This window comes from Microcaecilia unicolor, chromosome 6 (genome assembly GCF_901765095.1).
Source record: "Microcaecilia unicolor chromosome 6, aMicUni1.1, whole genome shotgun sequence".
Lineage (NCBI taxonomy): Eukaryota > Metazoa > Chordata > Amphibia > Gymnophiona > Siphonopidae > Microcaecilia > Microcaecilia unicolor.
In genome coordinates, this window is record NC_044036.1 from 39,164,437 (window position 1) to 39,186,159 (window position 21,723).

Below are 21,723 nucleotides of genomic sequence, written 5' to 3' on the forward strand. Positions count from 1 at the left end.
CAGACTAATTAATCAAGATCTGTAAAAGCAAACAACACCTTCTGCACATGAAAAAATATATTTTTTATAAACAGAAAAAAAAAAGCTTGTGAAAGCTTTTTTATGTCACGATCACAAAAAATACATTCAACCAAATTTGTGTCTGATTAAATTAAACTTGAAAACAGATATCCATACTTTAACAATAGCAATCTGAATTTTCATAGTGTTGAATCTAAACTAGTGTTAATAACAAAGTAAGGGCCCTGTTTACTAAGCCACGTTATAGGCATGTTAACATTTTTAATGCGTGTTAACCGTGTACATGCCTGCAGTATCTCTATAGGCGTCTACACAGTTAACGTGCGTGCTATTTGTAGACGCTTTGAAAATGCTAACGCGCCTTAGTAAACAGGGCCCTAAATATGCTGTATTAGATTAAAAAAAAAAAGACTAATTACTCTGCTCTAGTGCAGGCTTTCCAAATCCAAGTCCTGAAGGACTGGAAGCAGGCTAGGTTTTCAGGATATTGCTAATGAATATGCATGATAACAATTTTGCACGCCTACTACACTTCTATTGCATATATATCATAGTCATGCACATTCATTAGGGATTTCCTGAAAATCTGGCCTGTTTTTGGCCTTTGATGACAGGACTTGCATAAGCCTGCTCTAGTGCATTCTCTTTTAGTCTTATTCTTAGTTCTCTTCATGCTTCTTTGCCCCGGTATATTTTATTATTGTAATTTCCATTTTTTTAAAATTTTAAATAAAAGTTATTATTGTCATAGCATATAAATGTACTCCTTAACCTTTAAAAACCATGTTTTCCTCAGTATCTTCTTTAGTTATTTATACCAGACTAGTCGTTAAGCCCGTTAAAACGGGCGAGTATTGGTATGTTCTATTTTGATGTCTAACTCCCTCCCTCCCAGCTCCAAGGCCCAATTCCCTCCTCCCTCCCCTCCCAGCTCCAAGGCCCCCCGCCCTCCCTCCTTCCTTGCCAGCTCCAAGGCCCCAGTCCCTCCCCTCCCCCAGCTCCAAGGCCCCCCGCCCTCCCTCCCAGTTCCAAGGCCCCATTCCCTCCCAGCTCCAAAGGCTCCCCTCCGTCCCTCCCTCCCAGCCAGCACCAAGGCCCCCCTCTGTCCATCCCTCCCAGCTCCAAAGCACCCCCTCCTTCTGACCTCCCATGTCCAGCATCCTCCCTCCTTCCCTGCCAGCTCCAAGGCCCTCTGTCCACCCCTCCCAGCTCCAAGGCCTCCCCCTCCGTCCCTCCTTCCCAGCCAGCTCCAAGGCCCCCCCCCTCCCTCCCAGCTCCAAGGCTCCCCTCTGTCCATCCCTCCCAGCTCCAAGGCCCCCCTCCTTCTGAGACCTCCCATGTCCAGCATTTCTCATGCTCTCCCCTCCCTCCCCCCCAAGGTCGCCGCCGCCGCCCCCCCCCCCCTCCACACGGGCCGGGCCCTCTCCTCTCCATTAAACGTACAGCACCTCACCTCTGAAACCACAGCAGGCAGATCGCCTCCCATTAGCTTTCCTTCCCTGCCTGTGCCGCCCTCTTGTGATGTAACGTCGGCGAGGGCGGGACACAGGCAGGGAAGGAAGGCCGACGGAAGCTGATCTGCCTGCTGCTGTTTCGGCGCTATAAGTTCAATGGAGAAGAGAGGGCCTGGCTCGGGTGGAGGGGGGGCCGGCGGCGACCTCGGGGGGGGGGGGAGGGGGAGGGGGAGTGGTAGCGACCTCGGCGGTTCCCTCCCTCCCATTCCATGTGGTGCACTCCTCAGCGCAGTTTCCTTCTCTGTTCCGTCATCACGTCTTGATGCGGGGGCGGGACAGAGAGGGAAGTCTCTACTGCGCATTTGCAGGTGAGTCGGTCACTTGCCATTTATATGTTTGATTTTACTTGTGTTATAACCAAATGGAATTTGTAAAGGATCAGCAATGTTGTAAACTCCCCTCCCCTTACATTATACAGTCCTCATGTTTTATGGGAGTAGTAGTACAATGTTGCCTCTAAAGACTGAGTTGAGATTAGCAAAAATTATTCTTCATGAGCAAAGGGACTAAGTGAACATGAGCAAAAATTTTCTGTTACACAATCCTGTGAGCACATCTTACAGATACAATCAGAGATGTATATACACACCCACACATACTAACACTTGCAGGGAGGATGGAAAGAATTCCATGAACTATGCTCTGCGTGTTTTCCCTACTTGTTACGTAAGAACAGCCATACTGGGTCAGACCAATGGTTCATCTAGCCCAGTATCTTGCTTCCAACAGTGGCCAATCTAGGTCACAAGTATCTGGCAGAACCATCATTAGTAGCAATATTCCATGCTACCAATCCCGAGGAAAGCAGTGGCTTCCCCCGTGACCATCTCAGTAACAGACTATGGACTTTTCCAAACCTTTTTTAAACCCAGATAGGCTAACCACTGTTATCACATCCTCTGGCAGCATGTTTCAAAGCTTAACTATTCGCCGTGTGAAGAAATATTTCTTCCCACTTGTTTTTAAAGTATTTCCATGTAATTTCATCGAGGTCTCTGTACTTTTTAAAAGAATGAAAAATCGATTCACTTTCAGCCGTTCTACACCATTCAGAATTTTGTAGACCTCAATCATATTCCCCCCTCAGCCATCTCTTTTCCAAGCTGAAGAGCCTTAACCTCTTTAGCCTTTCCTCATATGGGAGGAGTTCCAACCCCTTTATAATTTTGGTTGCTCTTCTTTGAACCTTTTCTAATTCCACTATATCTTTTTCGAGATACAGCAACCAGAATTGAATGCAATACTCAAGGGGAGGTCAAACCATGGAGTGATACAGAGGCATTATTGTATTCTCGGTCTTAACATCCCTTTCCTAATTCTTAGAATCCTGTTTGCTTTTTTGGCCGCCCCCTCACGCTGGGCAGAAGATTTCAGCATATTGCCTACAATGACACCTAGATCTTTCTCGACTTCTGAGGTGGACCCCAGCATCAGATAACTATGATTCGGACTATTCTTTCCAATGTGCATCACTTTGCATTTGTCCACATATTTAATCTGCCATTTGGATGCCCAGTCTTCCAGTTTCCTAAGGTCTTCCTGTAATTTTTCACAATCTGCATGTGTTTTGACAACTTTGAATACTTTTATGTCATCTGCAAATTTAATCACCTCACTGGTTGTTCTGATTTCCAGATGATTTATAAATATGTTTAATAGCACTGGCCCAAGTACAGACCTCTGTGGCAATCCACTGTTCACCCTCTTCCATTGAGAAAAATGGCCATTTAACCTTACCCTCTCTTTTCTGTCCAATAAGCAATTCCTAGTCCACAACAGACTGCCTCATGTCCCATGACACTTTAATTTTCTCAGTAGTCTCTCATAAGGAACGTTGTCAAAAGCTTTCTGAAAATCTAGATACACTACATCAACTGGGTCACCTTTATCCACATGTTTATTCATGCCTTCAAAGAAATGGAGCAAATTGGTGAGGCAAGACTTCCCATGGCTGAACCCATGCTGACTCTGTTCTATTAAACCATGTCTATTTGTTCATAGCTACTCTGAATTTTACTCAGCACAGCTTAGAGGAACTCTGCTCCCCCTGTATGAGGACCACTTTTTTTTTTTTTTTTAAGAGGAAGTAGGGGAATTTTTGAATACAGCAAGGAAGGACCTCTTTGCTGTCTACTAGCTGCCTCCCCCAGCCTCCCTCCTCTAGCAAGGCCTAATAAATAGGGACCTAAGTATTGTACCTGGGGCAATAGAAGGTTAGGAATTGAACCCGGCTCCCCAGGATCTCAAGCCCACTGCACTAACGATTATGCTACTCCACCACTCCACGTAGGTGTCAATGTTGCCTTTATAAAAATAGGTAACAAATAAGCCTTTTTTGGACAATTTACTTAGGCATCCTCTTATGAAATTATTTCCTAAGTCTTATTTTGCTATTGATACTTGTCAAGGTAGAAGCTATGATGTACTTCAAAGGAATTATATTCTTTGCCATGCACTCTAGGATCAGCTGAGATCAAGAAGACAGAAGGGTGTTTAAATATGTGTTAGGTCTATGTACTGGTAAAAAAAAAATAATCCATTTTGGGACTGAAATATTGAAATAAATGCCTGGACATTGTTTAGTTTAAGTCTGCTGCGAACCTTGACTGCTCCCTTTGAATTGCAGGCTTACACGCTGGCAAAACACTAAAATGATTTCAACAAGAAAGATGTGATCCATAAATAAACTGATAAGATAAAAATAAATACCCACGTTAACACAAAAGTGGTTATAAAGTAAAAAGGGAGAAACTGTCAGCCATTCACTGTTTGGCTGATTGTGGTACATTTGCAATTTTAATAAAGAGAACTCACCCCTCTGCGTCAGGATCAAGAATGACGGCCAGTTCAGTCAGCACCAGTCCTGCTAAATAATGTTGTTGACGGAAGGGCACAGACAGTTCAAACATATTTGCAATCTTCTGGTCTTGGACATTGGTAGAAAATCCAGAACTCTGTTAACAAAATTTCAAAAAACAAAAGTTGGAATATAGTTTCCCAAAGGCGAAATTCTAGTTCATGTAATATAAGGAATTAAGAGGCAGGACCTTTAAAACCTTTCCCATAATTTCTCTCTTTCTGACCCCTCCATAGTACAGAAACTGTACTGGTATCTCTTCTTGCCAAATTCAAGTAAGAAATTGCTCTAGGTAAAAACATTCTCCTACTTCAATTCGACATGTCTAGCGCATTCGATATGGTAGACTACAATATACTACTAAATATACTCGACAGGATAGGAATCGGAGGGAATATACTCAAATGGATCAAGGGGTTTCTAACCATAAGGTCATATCAATTTTATTTTTCAAGTGTTGATTTCTATTGTTAGGGGTAATAACTTTGTGCAGGTCTTACCTGGGATGTTGCAGAAGACACAGATGGAGATGGTGAGGAAGGTGGAGTAAGTAGGCTACAAGGCAAATTCAACGTAACGTAGTGTTCATGGCTGCAGATTATGCGCAAGAAGTCCAGCCTCAGTGATACCAAGACACTTGGGTTGGGCAACGAATAAAGCTTTGAAGACACCTTGCAAATACAAAAACAACCAGCAACCAATCAACATTTTAGAAAAAAGCCTCTGCTAGGTCAAGCTGTCATGCATTATTCAGCATTTCGGATCTCTTTCACATGGTTAAAAGGTGAAACAACCAAAATTTGTATTTCTTAATTCATTAAAAGAGTTGTATTAATGACTTTTCCTCCTAGGCAAGTGCCTTAATAACTGGGGTAACATGCACACACCACCCATGATACAAAGGCACTAGAAAGAGATCTTCCACAGGCTAAAGGTAAGAGGGGTCTCTGATGAGCAGAAGGCATCATACATCAACAATGTATAACTTCATGAGTTATTGAACATGATCTGCCTTCTTCCCTGCCAAGAATTTTTCAACTTAGTAGAGCCTTAAGAGGCTCGGCACACAGAAATTGAGTTTGGATATCCCGTCTAAACCCTATCAAGTGGTTTAACTTGGCAGGGCGGTTTATTTGTTAACACTGCTTAAAGCCACGCACAAATGCGATGCAAAAAAATAGTTGCTGCAATGTTCGAAGCAAATCATATTCAAATTTTATGTGCAAATAAATTGTGCTATTATTAGTGTCCAATGTTCCCGTAATAAGCCATATGGTACAGATTGAGGGGAACATTGGACACTAAAGGGTTAAGCAGAAAGCCTGCGGCTAATGGGGGTGGCTGGGAGGAGGAACATGCCTGACATTTACAGAAAGGTTTTCAGTAAGCGCAGCTCTTGTGCGCATATCCAGGCAAAAAAATGGAAGTGCCAGCACACATCAGAGCTTTCTATTCAGTGCCTAAATATGAGACTCACAAATATTCGAACATTAAATTTTTTGAAAGGATCATATTTAGGAGCAGAAGAACAGGTGCGGATGTGTGGTTTTTCTTTCCGTTTTGCTCAAACGTGCACTCGTTTGTTACTTCTCATCTGTCTTTTAAACTTGTACGAGCCTCCTTCCACTTGTAAAAAAATATATAATAAAAAATTGGCAGTTAAATGTAAAAAATTGAGAAGAAATCCTCTCCTCTTCTACGCTGCCCCTGACTTGGCAAAAATGTTTCAGCATTATAGGCCATCATTTCCTTTTATCATTGCAGCGATTCTGTGCGTTGTGAAGGCAAATTTACTGACCTCGTTAACAGCTATTTTAATACATTTCAATACAATTTGTGGCCATCTGTACCGTGCATGTTAATACCCGCACTTGAGCCCTCTCAGCATTTAGTGTACAATAACGTATGCACATACCCGGCATTAAGCAAATCCTTACACGTCTGGCAGGCTTTGAGCAACAGGGCCGCTGTTTAACACTGTTCTTTCCAATCCTGTGCAAAACCTTTTAATTAAATTATTCTCCTCTCCCTGTCAAAAAAAACCTTTACCATCTCATCTGCTGTACACTGCCTCGTTCCCAAAAGCTTCCACTTAAAAGATTTATGTGCCTAATAATTAGGGCCGCAGGTCGCTTAAATATTTTAATGGTGATTAATCGCACAATTAAGGGTATTTCATTTATTTCCCACTGCAGTTCCTTATCACTCTTGACAAGTCACTTACAGGTACTTTTACTAAGGTGCGATATAAAAATGGGCTGCGGTAGTGTAGGCGCATGTTATGGAAGTGCGCAGAATCATTTTTCAGCGCACCTGTAAAAAAAGGCCTTTTTAAAATTTTTGCCAAAAATGGACGTGTGGCAAAATAAAAATTGGCGCATGTCCATTTTGGGTCTGAGACCTTACCGCCAGCCATTGACTTAGCGATAAGGTCTCTCACATTAACCGTGCGATAATCGCCTATGCGCGTCAAGTCACAGTTACCGCCCGCTTTTCGCTGCGTGTCAGAAAATAAAATATATTTTCTGATGCACCTAGTGGACGCGTGTCAAAAATGAAATTACCGCACGAGACATGCGGTAGCCGGATATTAACTCAGAATTGGCGCGTGTTGGGCATACATAGGCACTTACGCAGCTTAGTAAAAGGACCCCTTAACCCTCCATTGCCCCAGGTACAAAATAAGTACCTGTATATAATATATAAACTACTTTGATTGTAACCACAGAAAAGCAGTATATCAAATCCCATCCTCCTTCCTCTCCTAAAGGGTTGATAATCTCCCTACTTCCCACCTCAGATCCAATCTTTCTCTCTCAGCCTTCCCTCTCTCTCCTCTTCCCCTAGGTCCATTATTTCTATTTCTTTCCTGGGGTCCATTACCTCTCTCTCTCCCCTTCCGCCCTCCCATCATCCAGCAACTCTCCCTCCCTCTCCTTCACCCCCATGAGCGGCGACACATCTTGGTGGTGAACAGCTTCAAGCTCTTCTCGTGGCTTCTGGAGCTCATTGCCTTAGTCACAGCTTCCATCAGTGACCCTTCCAGTTCTACCTATGGATCTGTAGCTCACACACTTCTCTCCCCACCCAGGATTTAGCATCTGCCCTCCTCTCAATACCCCCGCTGGTCTACCTTAAAGGTGGTCTTCTGCTGGTTTTGGGAGTGGCAGCATTGCACATATACTGTCTGTGGCCTACTCTGAAACATTCCCTCTGGCCTGTCCCACCTCCTCTGACATCATTTCCTGTTTCTGCCTGGGCAGGACAGGTCAGAAGGAACGTTTTGTACTAGGCAGCATATGTGCAATGCTGTCGCTGGCGAGGATCAACAGAAAACCACCTTTAAGGTAGACAGGTGGGGGGGGGAAGTGATGTTGGAATCAGGATGCAGGGGGAAGATGTTAGATTGCATGGAGGACAGCGGTTGGGCGTGGAAGAGAGCAGGGAGGAGAAACTGCGATGCAACAAAAAAATTGTTTTAATTGCGATGAATGATTTGATGCATTCATCACAGAGTTAACTGAGATTAAAGTGCTGCCCCACTAATAGTCATTTTTACTAAATTACTTTGCAGGTTTAACAATTTTTTTTCCATTAAATACACATTTGTTGGATCCTCGGTGCCTATAACATACACTTCAGACTCACTTCCATGATCATTTCATTATTAAAAACCTCTCTAATATACATACAACATATGTGCAAAACTGATTTTCTTTTGCATTTTCTAAATATGCATGTCAGTATAAAATGACTTACACATAGACTTGTTTTCTAACATTTAAGTTAAAGCGAAGACTTCTATTCTCCTAAATGAATTTCATAAAGAAAATGTTACTTAATGTTATTCCTATTGTACTCATTTTCATTGTTACTATGTTTTGGAACGTAGCAATTCAATAATGTGGAGAAAAAGAGGGGGAAAAAAACAAACAAAACAAAGTATCTGTAAAATGCAACAGGCATGCTCACAATGCAACACATTACTATGAATTAACTTTACCTGTTTGTAGAAAGCCTTAACCAGACTAAAGACGAACCCTCTATCCATGACTGATAGGAGGTCATTGAGAAAAAAAGCCAGACTCGTATTAAGTCTTTCAACCATCTCAGTATCCTGAATTGGGGAGGAGGAGGGGAGAGGAATGAAAACAAAGCGAGAAACAATGTTACAGCAACGATTAATCTTGCCTTCATCTTGCAAGCAGGTGGGCAGCTCAGGCACTTGCATTACCTTCTGAAACCGGGACACGATATCGCTGGCCATTGTGCTAACCAGGGCAGTGATGTCATCCATAAAGCGTTCAGGGAAGCGAGTCTTCCTTGGCACATCCAGTTTGTCTGCGAAGTAGAGATGATGCACCATGCTCTTCACCTGAGGACAGCACAAGCCAGGATGTGAAAAGGATATTCAACCTACTGCACTTCACGGACGGTAAAAGTATGATTTTCTAGGAGTGTTATTTTGGGGGGAAGTTTTATAAAATGCACCAAAATTTCATCTAAAGGAAAATTTTACAGCAAAAGAACCTCCCAGAGCTAGGCTCTAGGCCACAAACCCAAGAATTCCTGTTTTCTTCTCTGAGTGCCTCTAGCTAAATCAGGAAATATTTGCACAAGCAAACCCAAAAGGTTTGCTTTCCATATGTCAAAAATACAAATGAAATATATTATTTCTGACCGGTTACAAGGCAAAAGTGACCAAAAGTGTAGTTCGATCAGTTAAGACGTCCATGAAGCTTTCCAAAAACTCAATGAGATTTAAATCAGACTGAGGTTTGTCAGAAGACCTCAAAATACCAGACAGATATTGGCCTCTAACTATAGGTGGACAGCACTCAGACGGAACCCCCAATAATATATCATGAAAATATTTTTAAGCATGTCTAATGCAGTAATCCAAGCTGCAAGTCTGTTAAATACAAGCTGCTTTTTTTCATCTTCTTTCTCCTACGTCAGCCCAAAGTCTTGGAACATCCTACCAAGGCATCTAAAAGTGATTGATGACCACCAGCTAGTCAAGAAATCCTTAAGAATATTTTTATTCGAAAAAAGCATATCCACCCAATTAACGCTCAGTCTTCACCTTCCTCATCTTACCTATACCCATCTAGCCAACGTGTAATGCCCTCATGTTCTTTCCCGTCCTTCAGACTTTTGTGTCATTTACACTCCTTATATTGTAACCTTTTGTAACATTGTAAGCCACATTGTGCTCGCTCTAGTGGGAAAATGTGGGGTATAAATGTACCAAAAATAAATAAATAAATAAAATTAAGAAATCTCCAGTTATTCCGTCTGACAAAATTATCCAAATACTCAAGCTTACGAGGCTGTATGGTGTCGCTTAGGGATCCTTTTACCAAGCTGCAGGGAAAAAGGGCCCTGTGCAAGTGGCAAGTGCCATTTTTCCTGCGCGCCAAAGCTGTTTTTTTTTCCACAGCCGGTAAAAGCCCCCCCCCCCCCCCCATAAAATGGCCAAGCGGTGAGATAACTTGTTACCACATGGCCATGTGGCAGGGAGCCCTTACTACCAGCCACTGAGGTGGCGGTAAGGGCTCCCTCAATAACCCTGCAGTAACTGGGCAGTGCGTAACAATGCCCGATTAACGCCGGGATATCACCGCGCAAGCTATTTACAGGGGTTTTCTTTTTCCCCCCGGAAATGGTGCATGCTCGGGGTGGGCCTATCTACAGTGGCCATGTTGGGTCAGCAGTAGTTCCGGAAGAGCGAGAGGTAAACTAAAATACAAAAATATTTTTGTAGCATCAGATATGACGCGTGCTGGCGGTGGGAAGTATGAACAGCTGCTGTGGTAGCCCGGCAGTACTATCCTTTTAGCGAGTGGTAAGCCCGCGTTGGGCTTACCGCTGTTTTGTAAAGGACCCCTTAGTGCAGAAACGGCACTTACATTTAGGCACTACGGTCACAGAAATAGTGGATTTATATATTTATAAGTTAATTTTTTACTTTACACTTGGTAGATTGCACTATTTACAGTTACGTAGCTGTCAGGTATAAAAAAAAAATCTAATGTACAATAGTGGATATGCTGAAGTTCCATGACAACATTGTTAGGGTTCTGGGAGCAAAAAAAGTATTTATCACCTTTGATTTAAATAGTAACATAGTAGATGATGGCAGAAAAAGACCTGCACGGTCCATCCAGTCTGCCCAACAAGATAAACTCATATGTACTACTTTTTGTATATACCTTACCTTGATTTGTATCTGCCATTTTCAGGGCACAGACCATAGAAGTCTTGCCCAGCACTAGCCCCGCCTCCCAAACACCAGCCCCGATTTGAGGTTATTGGTGCTGAAACCAAGTGCTGAACAGTAATAATTTCTATAAAGCTATCAAACAAAAGCACAAGGGCGCCCAAAGGACTGAATTGGCTGCTAATCATATTTGCGCCTAGCCCAGTTTTTCCAAAAATTGGGTGCTCCTTCTTCTCCTGTCTGATCTTAGTAGGACAGCAAAGTGCCGAGAAAAGAGAACAGTTTTGAAGCAGATAAAACATACACTTTAAATACATTTTAATCAAATTTGGGTACACTCACCATCAACTCAAAGAAAAACCATCCCTGTTGTAAGGATGCCTCACGGACGCTCCCACTGCATACCACCCACTGCAGGGCCAGCTCTTCATGGAGAAGCTAACCAAGACCAAATCCAAAATTAATCCCCATAACAAGCAGCAATTTTTATACAACCAACTATATATATATATATATATTTTTTTTTTTACAGCAATACATGAGGCAGAGGGAGGAAGATAAGGAAAATGCAGACAATGAAAGAAAATAAAAAGCACACATAAGAACTGTGAATGAAAGCTGTACAGTTTATGGTGGTGTGATTAAAGAAAGTGCCAGACAATGGGATGTTTCCTCTAAAATGTTCATCTATGCCTTCAGGTAACCCAAGATGAAAAGGAGCCCTTTATTTTAAAAATGTCTCATGTTTAATTCTGAAGGTCTTCTTATTCTGTGCCCACAGGGGAAAAAAAAGTGTTTATTCAGCAAGGCCCCTCTGGCATTTATAATCTGATCTGATCTAAAGCTTGTATACCGCACTAATCCCAGTTTGAGGTTCAAGAAAGTTTAAAAGAAGACTCTCCTAGTACAAGAAAAACATCTAAAGAAACATTCTTAAAATTTATCAAACAGAAATGCTTTTATGCATATTTGCATAATTGCATATAATTCGTCATACATCTAATATGCAAAGGAAGAGCTGATCACTAATCACACCCATCAGTTAATGCTTTGATTTGCACATTTTGCTCTTCCTCCTGGATGGAGACTATCCTCCGATGTAGGAATCCGGTTCCAGTAGGGGAGGGAGGGGGGGGGGGGCGTGTTTGATTCTATGACCAAGCAGGCTGCAGAATTTGTGCCAAGCGTTCAGTTCAACTTGATATGATTGCAGAATGACCAAGCACTTCTGCATATCTTGTTGCATTATCATGTTGCCAAAAAGTTTCTGTAACACTAAATGTCTATTTTCTATTATATTTCCATTACTCATGATGTATTGTAAGCCACATTGAGCCTGCAAATAGGTGGGAAAATGTGGGATATAAATGCAATAAATAAATGTCTGGGACAGACAGCTCAATCTTCTTTTTTTTTTTTTTTTTTTGCTAATTGCAGTATTCCCTTTTTGTTATATCTATCTATAACATATAAAGCAGAAATTATCAAACTGTGGGTGAGGACCCCAAATGCGGTCACAAAACCTGTGTTTCGTATCTCCATATGTGCATCATTATTCTGCACCTCCGCTGGGGGGGGGGGGTGCTGCAAAATTTTATTTCACCACAATTATGGGGTTCTGGTCACAAAATTCACGGATATAAACTATAGCAGCAGACAGAGGAACAGCTATGGATGGAATTGGGTGGGCCGTGGTCCCTCCATTTTGGAGTTGGGCTCAGTCAGTTAGTGGAATGAGCACAGAGCAATGAGAGGAGAATTGGAGGCACTGTAAACATCTGCACTGCATACTGTTCATGCTTGTTAACTTGGGGCTCTGACAAAAAATCTGATATGGCTTTACCACTGGTAGCAGATGTATTTAATTAAGAATTATTGAGAAATTTGTAATGCAACTCGGCCAGGGCTGATACAGTAGCTCAGTGGAGTTCAATGCCCCCCAAAAAAGGGCTGGGATGAATTCCCAGGCCAGAACTCTGCTCCTCAGGTCGTTGAATTGAGGGTACACATGCACCAGGCTTCTGTTGCCATAATAACTGGGAGGTTTTAAAAGTAGAGGATAAACCCCACGTAGTAGTAAATGACGGCTCACGGTCAGTGGCATTCCGAGGGGCGCTGACACCCGGGGCAGATGGCCGATGCGCAGCGCCCCTCCCCCCTGTGCAGCGCGACCCCCCCCAGCCCCGGCAAAAGAACCCCCCCCCCCGGGGTGCACGCCGCTGGGGGGGTGCCACGCGCCAGTCAGCGTCGTTGGTTTCCATGCTCCTTCTGCCCCGGAACAGGTTACTTCCTGTTCCGGGGCAGAGGGAGCATGGAAACCAATGACGCTGACCGGCGTGCAGCACTCCCCCAGCAGCGTGCACCCGGGGCGGACCGCCCCCACCACCCCCCCCCCCCCCCCTTGGTACGTTACTGCTCACGGTGCCATAGCTCAGTAGAAGTCAGTTCAAATTGAGCTGAAAGCCCAAAGTAATTAAAAAAAAAAAAAAGGTTAAAAAAAAGTTTTTTTTTAAGTCAGTCTTGCATATATTATATGGAAGTAGTAAGTAGTTTTTGTTCACTTTACTTAACTACACTTCCAATAAAATGCACTAGTATTTGGCATCATATCTGATTATGTTTGATCTGCTCACAAAGACAAAAGTTTCCCGTTTTCCACTTTGGAGAGGTTACTGTGCCCAAATTTAAGTGAAAACAGATTTTTTTTTTTTTTTGATCAGCTAAGTTGTATCACTGATGGACAATGCCTTGAGACAGCAATAAAGAACCTCCATCACTGAGGCCCCGATGCTCAAAACTCTGGCACCACTCTGAATAGTGCCGTAAAAATACCGCTGGAACAGTGCAGAAGATCAATATTCTAATTGCTCAACGCTAATGAGATGGAAATTTAGGCACGCTCATAGCACTGTGCATTGAGTTCTGCAGGACCACCATGCTTTGGCGCAGGAGGACTGTGCTGCCACATGCGCAGAAGAGTTCTGTGGTAAGCTTGGCTCCTGTGCGCATGCACCTGGTAAAAAACCCAAACATGAAGCACGCATTAGCTTCATTGGCACACTGATGTCTGTTTTCTGCGGCCTGAATATAGGCATTTAAAATTTTTATTTTTGCTTGGACGCTTATATTTAGACACAGGAAACAGACACCAATGTGTGCTTTCACTTGGGTCTGCTGTTTCTCATAACTAGGTGCTTAAGAGCTTGCATAGGCATCTTACTGCTTCCAAAAGCAATCAAAACCAGCAGATTTTGCAGAACGAATCATGAGAAGCATGAAAAATCCTCTCTTTCAACACCCTAATGCTTGCTCTGACCTTGCGTTATTTTTGCAGTGGTAAGGCAGTTTTGTTTCGGGCTGTGGCGAAACAGTGGGTTTCTGAGCCTGAAAACTGTATTATTTCATGAAGTGTATTTCGTCTAATTGTCCAGCAGATGGCACTTGTTCTGAGTTTTAAAGTTGCAGAAAAAGACTCTTTCTCTCTTCCAGTTTCACCTTATGGAAAGGCAATCTGCAGTTCCATTGGGCAGCTACTTTCAAAATTGATGCCCTGAGCTCTGATTGGCCCTGGATTTCACATCTAGCCTGAAGGTACTGGATTTTCCCCAGTCTCAGCCAGAGAGCAGAGAGAGCGAGAAAGATCTATATACTGAGACCCTGTGAGCAGCTACATGATATAACCTGTGAACAGCTATATTTCCTGACCTCCCCAGGTAGTAAACAAATGTTTAGTTTTATAATCGATCCACATTCAGTTACCTGCTACTGTTTGCTGAGTTCACCTTTTTCTGTTCATTGTTCAAGTTCTGAGACAATAAACCTTTTTTATTTTATTGACTCTGCTGTCCTGGACTGACTAAGAATCCTGGTTTGTGTTTTTGGGTCTGTGGGTGATTTCTGGGAGTTGTGGGACCCCTGGAGTGTGGTCCCAGTGTCCTAGAAATCACCAGGGAATAACCTGAGAGTGGAAGACTAGCCCAGAGGCAAGCAGGACCCAGTCGCTGGGAGGAGAGTGCTAGAATAGAGCACGTACCCAGGTGCAGGAGGGCCTACGTGCTTATTGTTTCCTGCACTAGACCCTTCTGAACATTCTGTGCAAGTAAATGTGGCCGCTAGTACGGCGCTAATGGCCTCTAACACTCGCGTTTACTCTTGAGCATCGGGGCCTTATGTATTGGACAGCCTCTTATCAAAATGCTTTTTTCCAACAGGACTTTGTAAAGTGAAAAGGTCAGTCACCAAGCTGAAACAAGCTGACAATTCTAGAATTACAGAACTAATCAGTTGTTTATAATAAGTTTTCCACTTTTAGTTGAAAATTATGCATACTACAATGAATAGTGCTAGGCACTCACTGCTGAGTTTTTTTTTCAATACAGCCGGCATCAGTCCAGCTGTTTTGAAATGCCACTCCAGCAAAAGCTGCTGTGATGGGTGAGATGTACAAAATGGATACAAGACAAGTTTCTGTCTTTTTATCAAGATGGTAGGATTTGCTATGCCTAAAAATCATTTCAATTTAGCCAATAAACAAATTAGAATTTTATTTATTTATTTTTTTTTGGGGGGGGGGGGGGGGGGGTTAAACACAGTTTTTTCCCCACCTTCCCTGTTCCCCCAACCTCAACCAGTAACACTCTGCTGAAATCTACCTTTTTAGTTGGTAAGCGTCCTGTTAATGTTTGTAAGAAACTGGGCGTCTCAGTGTGCGAAGACATACGGTTACAACTTCGATCCGTAGCCTATGGAGTGAAGATGAATGAACCATGACAGCACATTAAAATCTAATGTGGATGAGTTTACAGTTCAAGGACATTACACAGTTACAGAATACTGTTCAACAGCTTAGCCAAATCCCTACATTATCATCCTCCCCCTCTCCTCAGAAAGCTGTTAGCTAAAGCTAGCAAAATTTGAAACTTGAATGAAAATACTTATTTTTTTTTCATGCTGCAAAGTCTGAAACTCGTGAGCAGTCCTATCCCTAGGGGGTCACGTATATGGAAACGTCAAACAAAAACTGGAAGACAAAAATTCTACAAGCGAGTCCAAGCAAAGTCAAACAGTGCAGAAAGAAAAACACATGCACAGGGGGTGTGCAATCACATAAAAGTCCTTTACTATATAAGACATAAGCATCGCCATGCTGGGACAGACCAAGGGTCCATCGAGCCCAGCTCCCTGTCTCCGACAGCAGACAAAAGAACAAGCATTTCATCCCGCAAAATCCCAGAAACAGTGGATTATTCCTACGTCCATTCAATAACATTCTATGTCCATTTCCTCCAGGAAGCCGTCTAACCTTTTTTTTGAACTCCGCTAAGCCAACCGCCCCAACCACCTTCTCCGGCAACGAATTCCAGAATCTAACCACGCGTTGAGTGAAGAAAAACGTCCTCCGATTCGTTTTAAATTTACTACACTGCAGCTTCATTGCATACCCCCTCCTTGTCCTAGTATTTTTGGAAAGCGTAAACAGATGCTCCACGTCAACCCGTTCCATTCCACTCATTATCTTATAGACCTCTTATCATATCTCCCCTCAGCCGCCTTTTCTCCAAGCTGAAGAGCCCCAGATTAATCCAGATAAAGGACTTTTATGTGATTGCACACCCCTGTGCATGTGCTTTTCTTTCTCTACTGTCTTACTTTGCTTGGACTTCCTTGTGGAGTTTTTGCCTTCCAGTTTTTGTTTGTTAAGGAAGCATAATCCCCATTAAGGGTCATTGGCACTATTTTGGAAGAAGGCACTAGCGAGGGCAGGAGTGACTGTGGATAGCTCCTTCCTGCACCACTAGACACCAGGGATTTACACTCAGATAGGTCTGGGGGGGACGGGTTGGTTAATTTGGGGGAAGGGAACATATGGAAATAGGGGAATCAGACATTGGGGGAGGGGCCACTTAGGGTTGCAGAATCTGGTTGTAGGCAGCACAAAGTGGGTGGGGATTATTGGGAGGAGCCCAAAAAGGGCTTTGTGCCTGGAGTGGGGGGGGGGGGGGAACCTACGGCCACCACTTTTTAACAATGGGTGCCCACTGTTTTAGGAGAAGGTCCTGGAGCATCGGGTCACAGCTTGGCAGCCCAATGCTCCCAGGAGGTAATGCTGCTTATGAGGTGGCTCACAAGCAGGCACTATTATTTAACATGGGAGTCAGAAACTTGCAGTACTGAGATACAGCAGGCCTTAATAACTCCCGCAGGAAATGAAGGTGCAGCAAAAGCCCACTTTTTACCGCACCTTGATAACTTCTCCCTCGTTAGTGAAGGCCTCGCCTCTTTTTCAAGAGCCAGCTGAATTAGCTAGAAATGTTTCTGCAGGGCACTGCCGTTTCAAACAGGTAACATCAGACAACTTCAAGAGGAAAGCTAAGGGAAACACAGGAGACAAAGCAGGAGAAAAGAAGAGATCCCTAACTGTTGCTGTTAATGCCAACGAATTTCTCACTTTGCAGCAGTGCGCACAGTATAAAAATACATATTGTGCAGCGGGTAGTTGCTTCTGTCCCTTTTATCCAGAGACGATGTGGATTCCCAAAGATTGTTCCAGCACTCGGGTGCCCAATGTGAAACAAGTGTTGAGACAAAAATCACAGAAAATACTTGGTGAAAATGGATTCAATGGTTAACGATTAAACACAAAGCAAACATGGAAAAGTTAAAAAAAAGTGTGAACCTGTACATGGTGATGTATTTCATTATAACCTCCCTCCCCCCCCCCCCCCCCCCCCATCCTCTGTAAAGCAAAAACCAATGGTGCAAGAGTTACATTTATCTCAGCCTGACAAAGCAGCGGTGACTGAAATGGAAGCACAAGGGATAAAGGCTGATGGCATTCTCTTACTTCTCATGCATCGTGGAGACAACAACATGCTGATACTTTGGCACTAGTTCAGAAACAAAAATTTCAAATTGAAATGCAAGCGTTTGCATCATCATAATTGTTATTTAGGCCCCTATTTACTAAGCTGCGTTGACGGTTTAACATGACAATTAGCATGACCTAACAGCATGGCTCCGTATTTAACATGGCAATTAGTATGGGCTCACCCGGAGCCATGCTATTAGCACATTGTAATTCGCATGTTAAACGGCTAATGCAGAAAATCAACCATTTTGGTGCATGTAATAAGCAGAGAGTGCACCTTGCAATTAAAGCAGAGGCCATCGCCACACATAAACTGCTAATGCAGCAGGTAACTCGGTGCAGTAGAGAACTTTGCTTTGCAGTAACTTCACGGCAGCCCTCCTCAAGGACTGGGAATGTCCTCCAATAGTTACTTCAAAGGTTTTGGACCTAAAGCATGTCAAATCACAAAACTCTGGTGCACCTTAGTAGATAGAGGCTTTATAAATTAAAAGGCCACAATGGTGTGGGGGTAATAATGCATGTATATATAAAAACCTTCATGTAGACACCACCTGCACAGGGTCAGCACTTGAACTGGGGCTGGATCCCCACTGGGCATCATTTGGACCCGCAGTGTTTACCCAGGAATTCGAGCGGTCTAAACCCTGGCCATGTCACAGAAGGCAGTTGGAAAAGGAAAAGAAAGATTACATGTTGCACGCGGTTACACGGGTGTCACTCTTTACAAGAACCGCTGTCCTTGAAACTGCACATTTGGAGGCGCACAAACATCATACAAAGTAATGTTAAAAGAAACTTCAATTCAGGACGGTAAAATAGAAAGTTCACCTTGCATGTACACACCTGGGGGGGTGGAATTCCATAAATCACGTTCACAATTGGGCACCGAAAGAGACAGGCGCTAAGTGCAAGTCTATAAAGGGTGTGCACTCTATAAAGAATTGCGCTTCAGGCCAATTCCCACACCCAAACATTAGGCGCCAGACTTACACCTGCTGAAACCTGGTGTAAATGCTGGCACCCAAGTTGGAGGCACTGACCCAGTATTCTATAACTACGCAAGTAATGTTTTGGAATACCCCTCACATACCCACGGCCACGTTCCTTTTTGAGATAAACACTATGAGGGGCATAATCGAAAGGGACACCCAAGTTTTGTTGAGGACGTCCTCGCAAAACATCTCGATGGAAGGGTGGGGAAACCCGTATTATCGGAACCAGATGGGACGTCCATCTTTCGTTTCAACAATACGGTCAGGGAGGCCCAAATCTTGAAATTTAGGTTGTCCTTAGAGATGGTTGTCCCTAGACTTGGTCGTTTCTGATTTTCGGCGATAATGGAAACCAAAGACGCCCATCTCAGAAACAACCAAATGCAAGCCCTTTGGTCGTGGGAGGAGCCAGCATTTGTAGTGCACTAGTCCCCTGACATGCCAGGACACCAACCGGGCACCCTAGGGGGCACTGCAGTGGACTTCATAAAATGCTCCCAGGAACATAGCTCCCTTACCTTGTGGGCTGAGCCCCCCAACCCCCCCTAAAACCCACTACCCACAACTGAACACCACTACCATAGCCCTTACAGGTGAAGGGGGGCACCTAGATGTGGGTACAGTGGGTTTCTGGTGGGTTTTAGAGGGCTCGCTGTTTCCTCCACAAACGTACGGTAGGGAGGGAGGGAGGGGGATGGGCCTGGATCTGCCTGCCTGAAGTGCACTGCACCCACTAAAACTGCTCCAGGAACTTGCATACTGCTGTCATGGACCTGAGTATGACATCTGAGGCTGGCAGGACATATTTTTAAAGATGTTTTTTGAGGGTGGGAGGGGGTTAGTGACCACTGGGGAAGTAAGGGGAGGTCATTCCCGATTCTCTCCAGTGGTCCTCTGGTCATTTCGGCCACCTTTTTGTGCCTTGGTCATAAGAAAAACAGGACCAAGTAAAGTCGTCCAAGTGCTCGTCAGGGACGCACTTTTTTTCCCATTATGGGTCGAGGACGTCCATGTGTTAGGCACGCCCAAGTCCCGCCTTCGCTACGCCCCCTTGAACTTTGGCCGTACCTGCGACGGAAAGCAGTTGGGGACATCCAAAATCGGCTTTCGATTATACCGATTTGGATGACCCTGTGAGAAGGACGCCCATCTTCCGATTTGTGTCGAAAGATGGGCGTCCTTCTCTTTCGAAAATGAGCCTGTGTGGGAGTTAGGTGCCCTGCCTTATAGAACAGCACACAGTCAGATGCATGCACAAATTTAAAACATGGGCGTTACACGGGTTGAGAAATATCTTCAAGAAAATCTTTTTTTTTTCCAATTCAGCCTGCATGCTACACATCCTGTAAACATTTCTTTTGCAACTCTTTCAGGCATTTCAGAGAGGTCAAGGGCTGTTTAAAGAAATAATCCACATTAGGTAACTTATTTTTTTTTCCCAACTAGCTGAACTTCTACCAGTACTGACAAGATATTATATATGCTTTATCTATTCCTGTCCTTACCCCCCCCCCCCCAAAGGAAAATAAAAATCAGAAGATCCTAGGACACATGGCAGGGAAAAGAACATAGCACTGTGTTTTCCTGTTGTCTTTGCAGCCAACCAAAAACAAAACAAAGAAAAAAACCACACACACACAACCAATCACAGAATAGTTGCAATTCCTGATCAGATGTAAGAATTACAACAGCATTCAGAATGATCGCTCTTTTATACAGACTTCAAGCAGTGGAAAATAAAAAACAACTATTTTCAGCAATCATTTCATAACATAAACAAAGCACTTAATTTACTATAATATCTTTATTTCCACTTTATAAGCTCACAAGTCCAACAGAACCCAGTTCATATTGTTAATTTCAACAACCATATAATTAATCTCTAAGGAGCCTTGGAGGGAATATTAACATTGGTCCTGTCAAATGTCTCACATTCGTGTGTGTCCCCAAGTAAACTCTTCTGATAGGTCAGTACTTCACTCCAACCAGGCAGCAACACTGCTTACATTTGCCTCTAGTGTGTTAAAAAAAAAATGCCATCTTTCAAGCAAAATTTAATACTTTTGACAGTGGTTCTCAGCAGGGGCGTATCTGAACTGCGGCGGTAGGGGGGGCCAGGGCCAGAGTGAGGGGGCACATTATAGCCCCCCCCCCCCCGCCGCCATTGCCGATCCCCCTCCCCCCAGCCGCTGCCATTGCCAACCCTCCCCCTCCGTTGCTCGCCTACCTTCGCTGGCGGGGGACCCCAACCCCCGCCAGCCGAGGTCCAATTCCTCCTGCCGCTGCCGGCTGCCTTTAAAGAATTCCGTCAGCTGGCGGGGGACCCCCAACCCCCGCCAGCCAAGCCGAGGTCCTTTCATTTTTCCACTGAAGCTGGCGCCGACGAAAGTTTCTTTTGAGTCTGACGTCGCTGCACGTTGTACGTGCAGGACGTCAGACTCAGAAACAGAATGAAGCTGTTTCTGAGTCTGACGTCCTGCACGTACAACGTGCAGCGACGTCAGACTCAAAAGAAACTTTCGTCGGCGCCAGCTTCAGTGGAAAAATGAAAGGACCTCGGCTTGGCTGGCGGGGGTTGGGGGTCCCCCGCCAGCTGACGGAATTCTTTAAAGGCAGCCGGCAGCGGCAGGAGGACGCGGACCTCGGCTGGCGGGGGTTGGGGTCCCCCGCCAGCGAAGGTAGGCGAGCAACGGAGGGGGAGGGTTGGCAGCGGTAGGGGGGGTCCAGGGCGAAATCTGCGGGGGCCCAGGCCCCTGAGGCCCCACGCAGATACGCCCCTGGTTCTCAGTATGCATCAGCAAATAACTTAAAACTGGATGAATCCAGGAGACATGCTTCATTGTTGAAGATCAACAGAGGAAAACGCCACTTGAAACTCAAGTTGCTGGCTTACCTTGCCTCCTATGATAGACCGCACTTCATCATCTGGTGAAGCTGGAGTCCCAGAGATGTCAGGGTTACTGTTGCTGAGGCTCCTTGAACGAATTAAGTTAAGGCTGGCGGGTCGGGCAGCTGTTCTAGCCATTGTAGCATAATGCATTGAACCCCCCAAACCTCCAGGTCCTGCAATTATTATACAAAAGCAGCACTTTCTGTAACTACAAATTAAACGATGTTATAGAAAACAAGCCCTTTGTAAAAAGATCTAAGCAAAAAAAAAAAAAAGATCGGTAAACACAACCATGTGAACCAGTAGCATTAAGAAAATGCATTCTTCAAAAAGGTGATAAATAAATCCTAATAAC

The 21,723-nt window shown here is 44.0% G+C and overlaps 1 protein-coding gene across 9 annotated transcripts in view; it reads right to left on the bottom strand.

The window, feature by feature from the left end:
- The window catches only part of DOCK7 (dedicator of cytokinesis 7), a 279,528-nt gene that overhangs the window by 88,499 nt on the left and 169,306 nt on the right, over nt 1–21,723 (bottom strand). For 5 of the 9 annotated variants that reach the window (XM_030206639.1, XM_030206638.1, XM_030206637.1 and 2 more), the window contains exons 22-28: nt 21,372–21,541; nt 15,268–15,357; nt 10,958–11,053; nt 8,627–8,767; nt 8,396–8,509; nt 4,893–5,063; nt 4,350–4,489 (exon numbers count right to left, since the gene is read on the bottom strand). In XM_030206639.1, the coding sequence (XP_030062499.1) occupies nt 4,350–4,489; nt 4,893–5,063; nt 8,396–8,509; nt 8,627–8,767; nt 10,958–11,053; nt 15,268–15,357; nt 21,372–21,541 (922 nt within the window). Of the gene's footprint in view, nt 1–4,349; nt 4,490–4,892; nt 5,064–8,395; nt 8,510–8,626; nt 8,768–10,957; nt 11,054–15,267; nt 15,358–18,037; nt 18,131–21,371; nt 21,542–21,723 lie in introns of all 9 variants that reach the window. The other 4 variants (XM_030206645.1, XM_030206644.1, XM_030206640.1 and 1 more) reach the window with 2 other exon arrangements.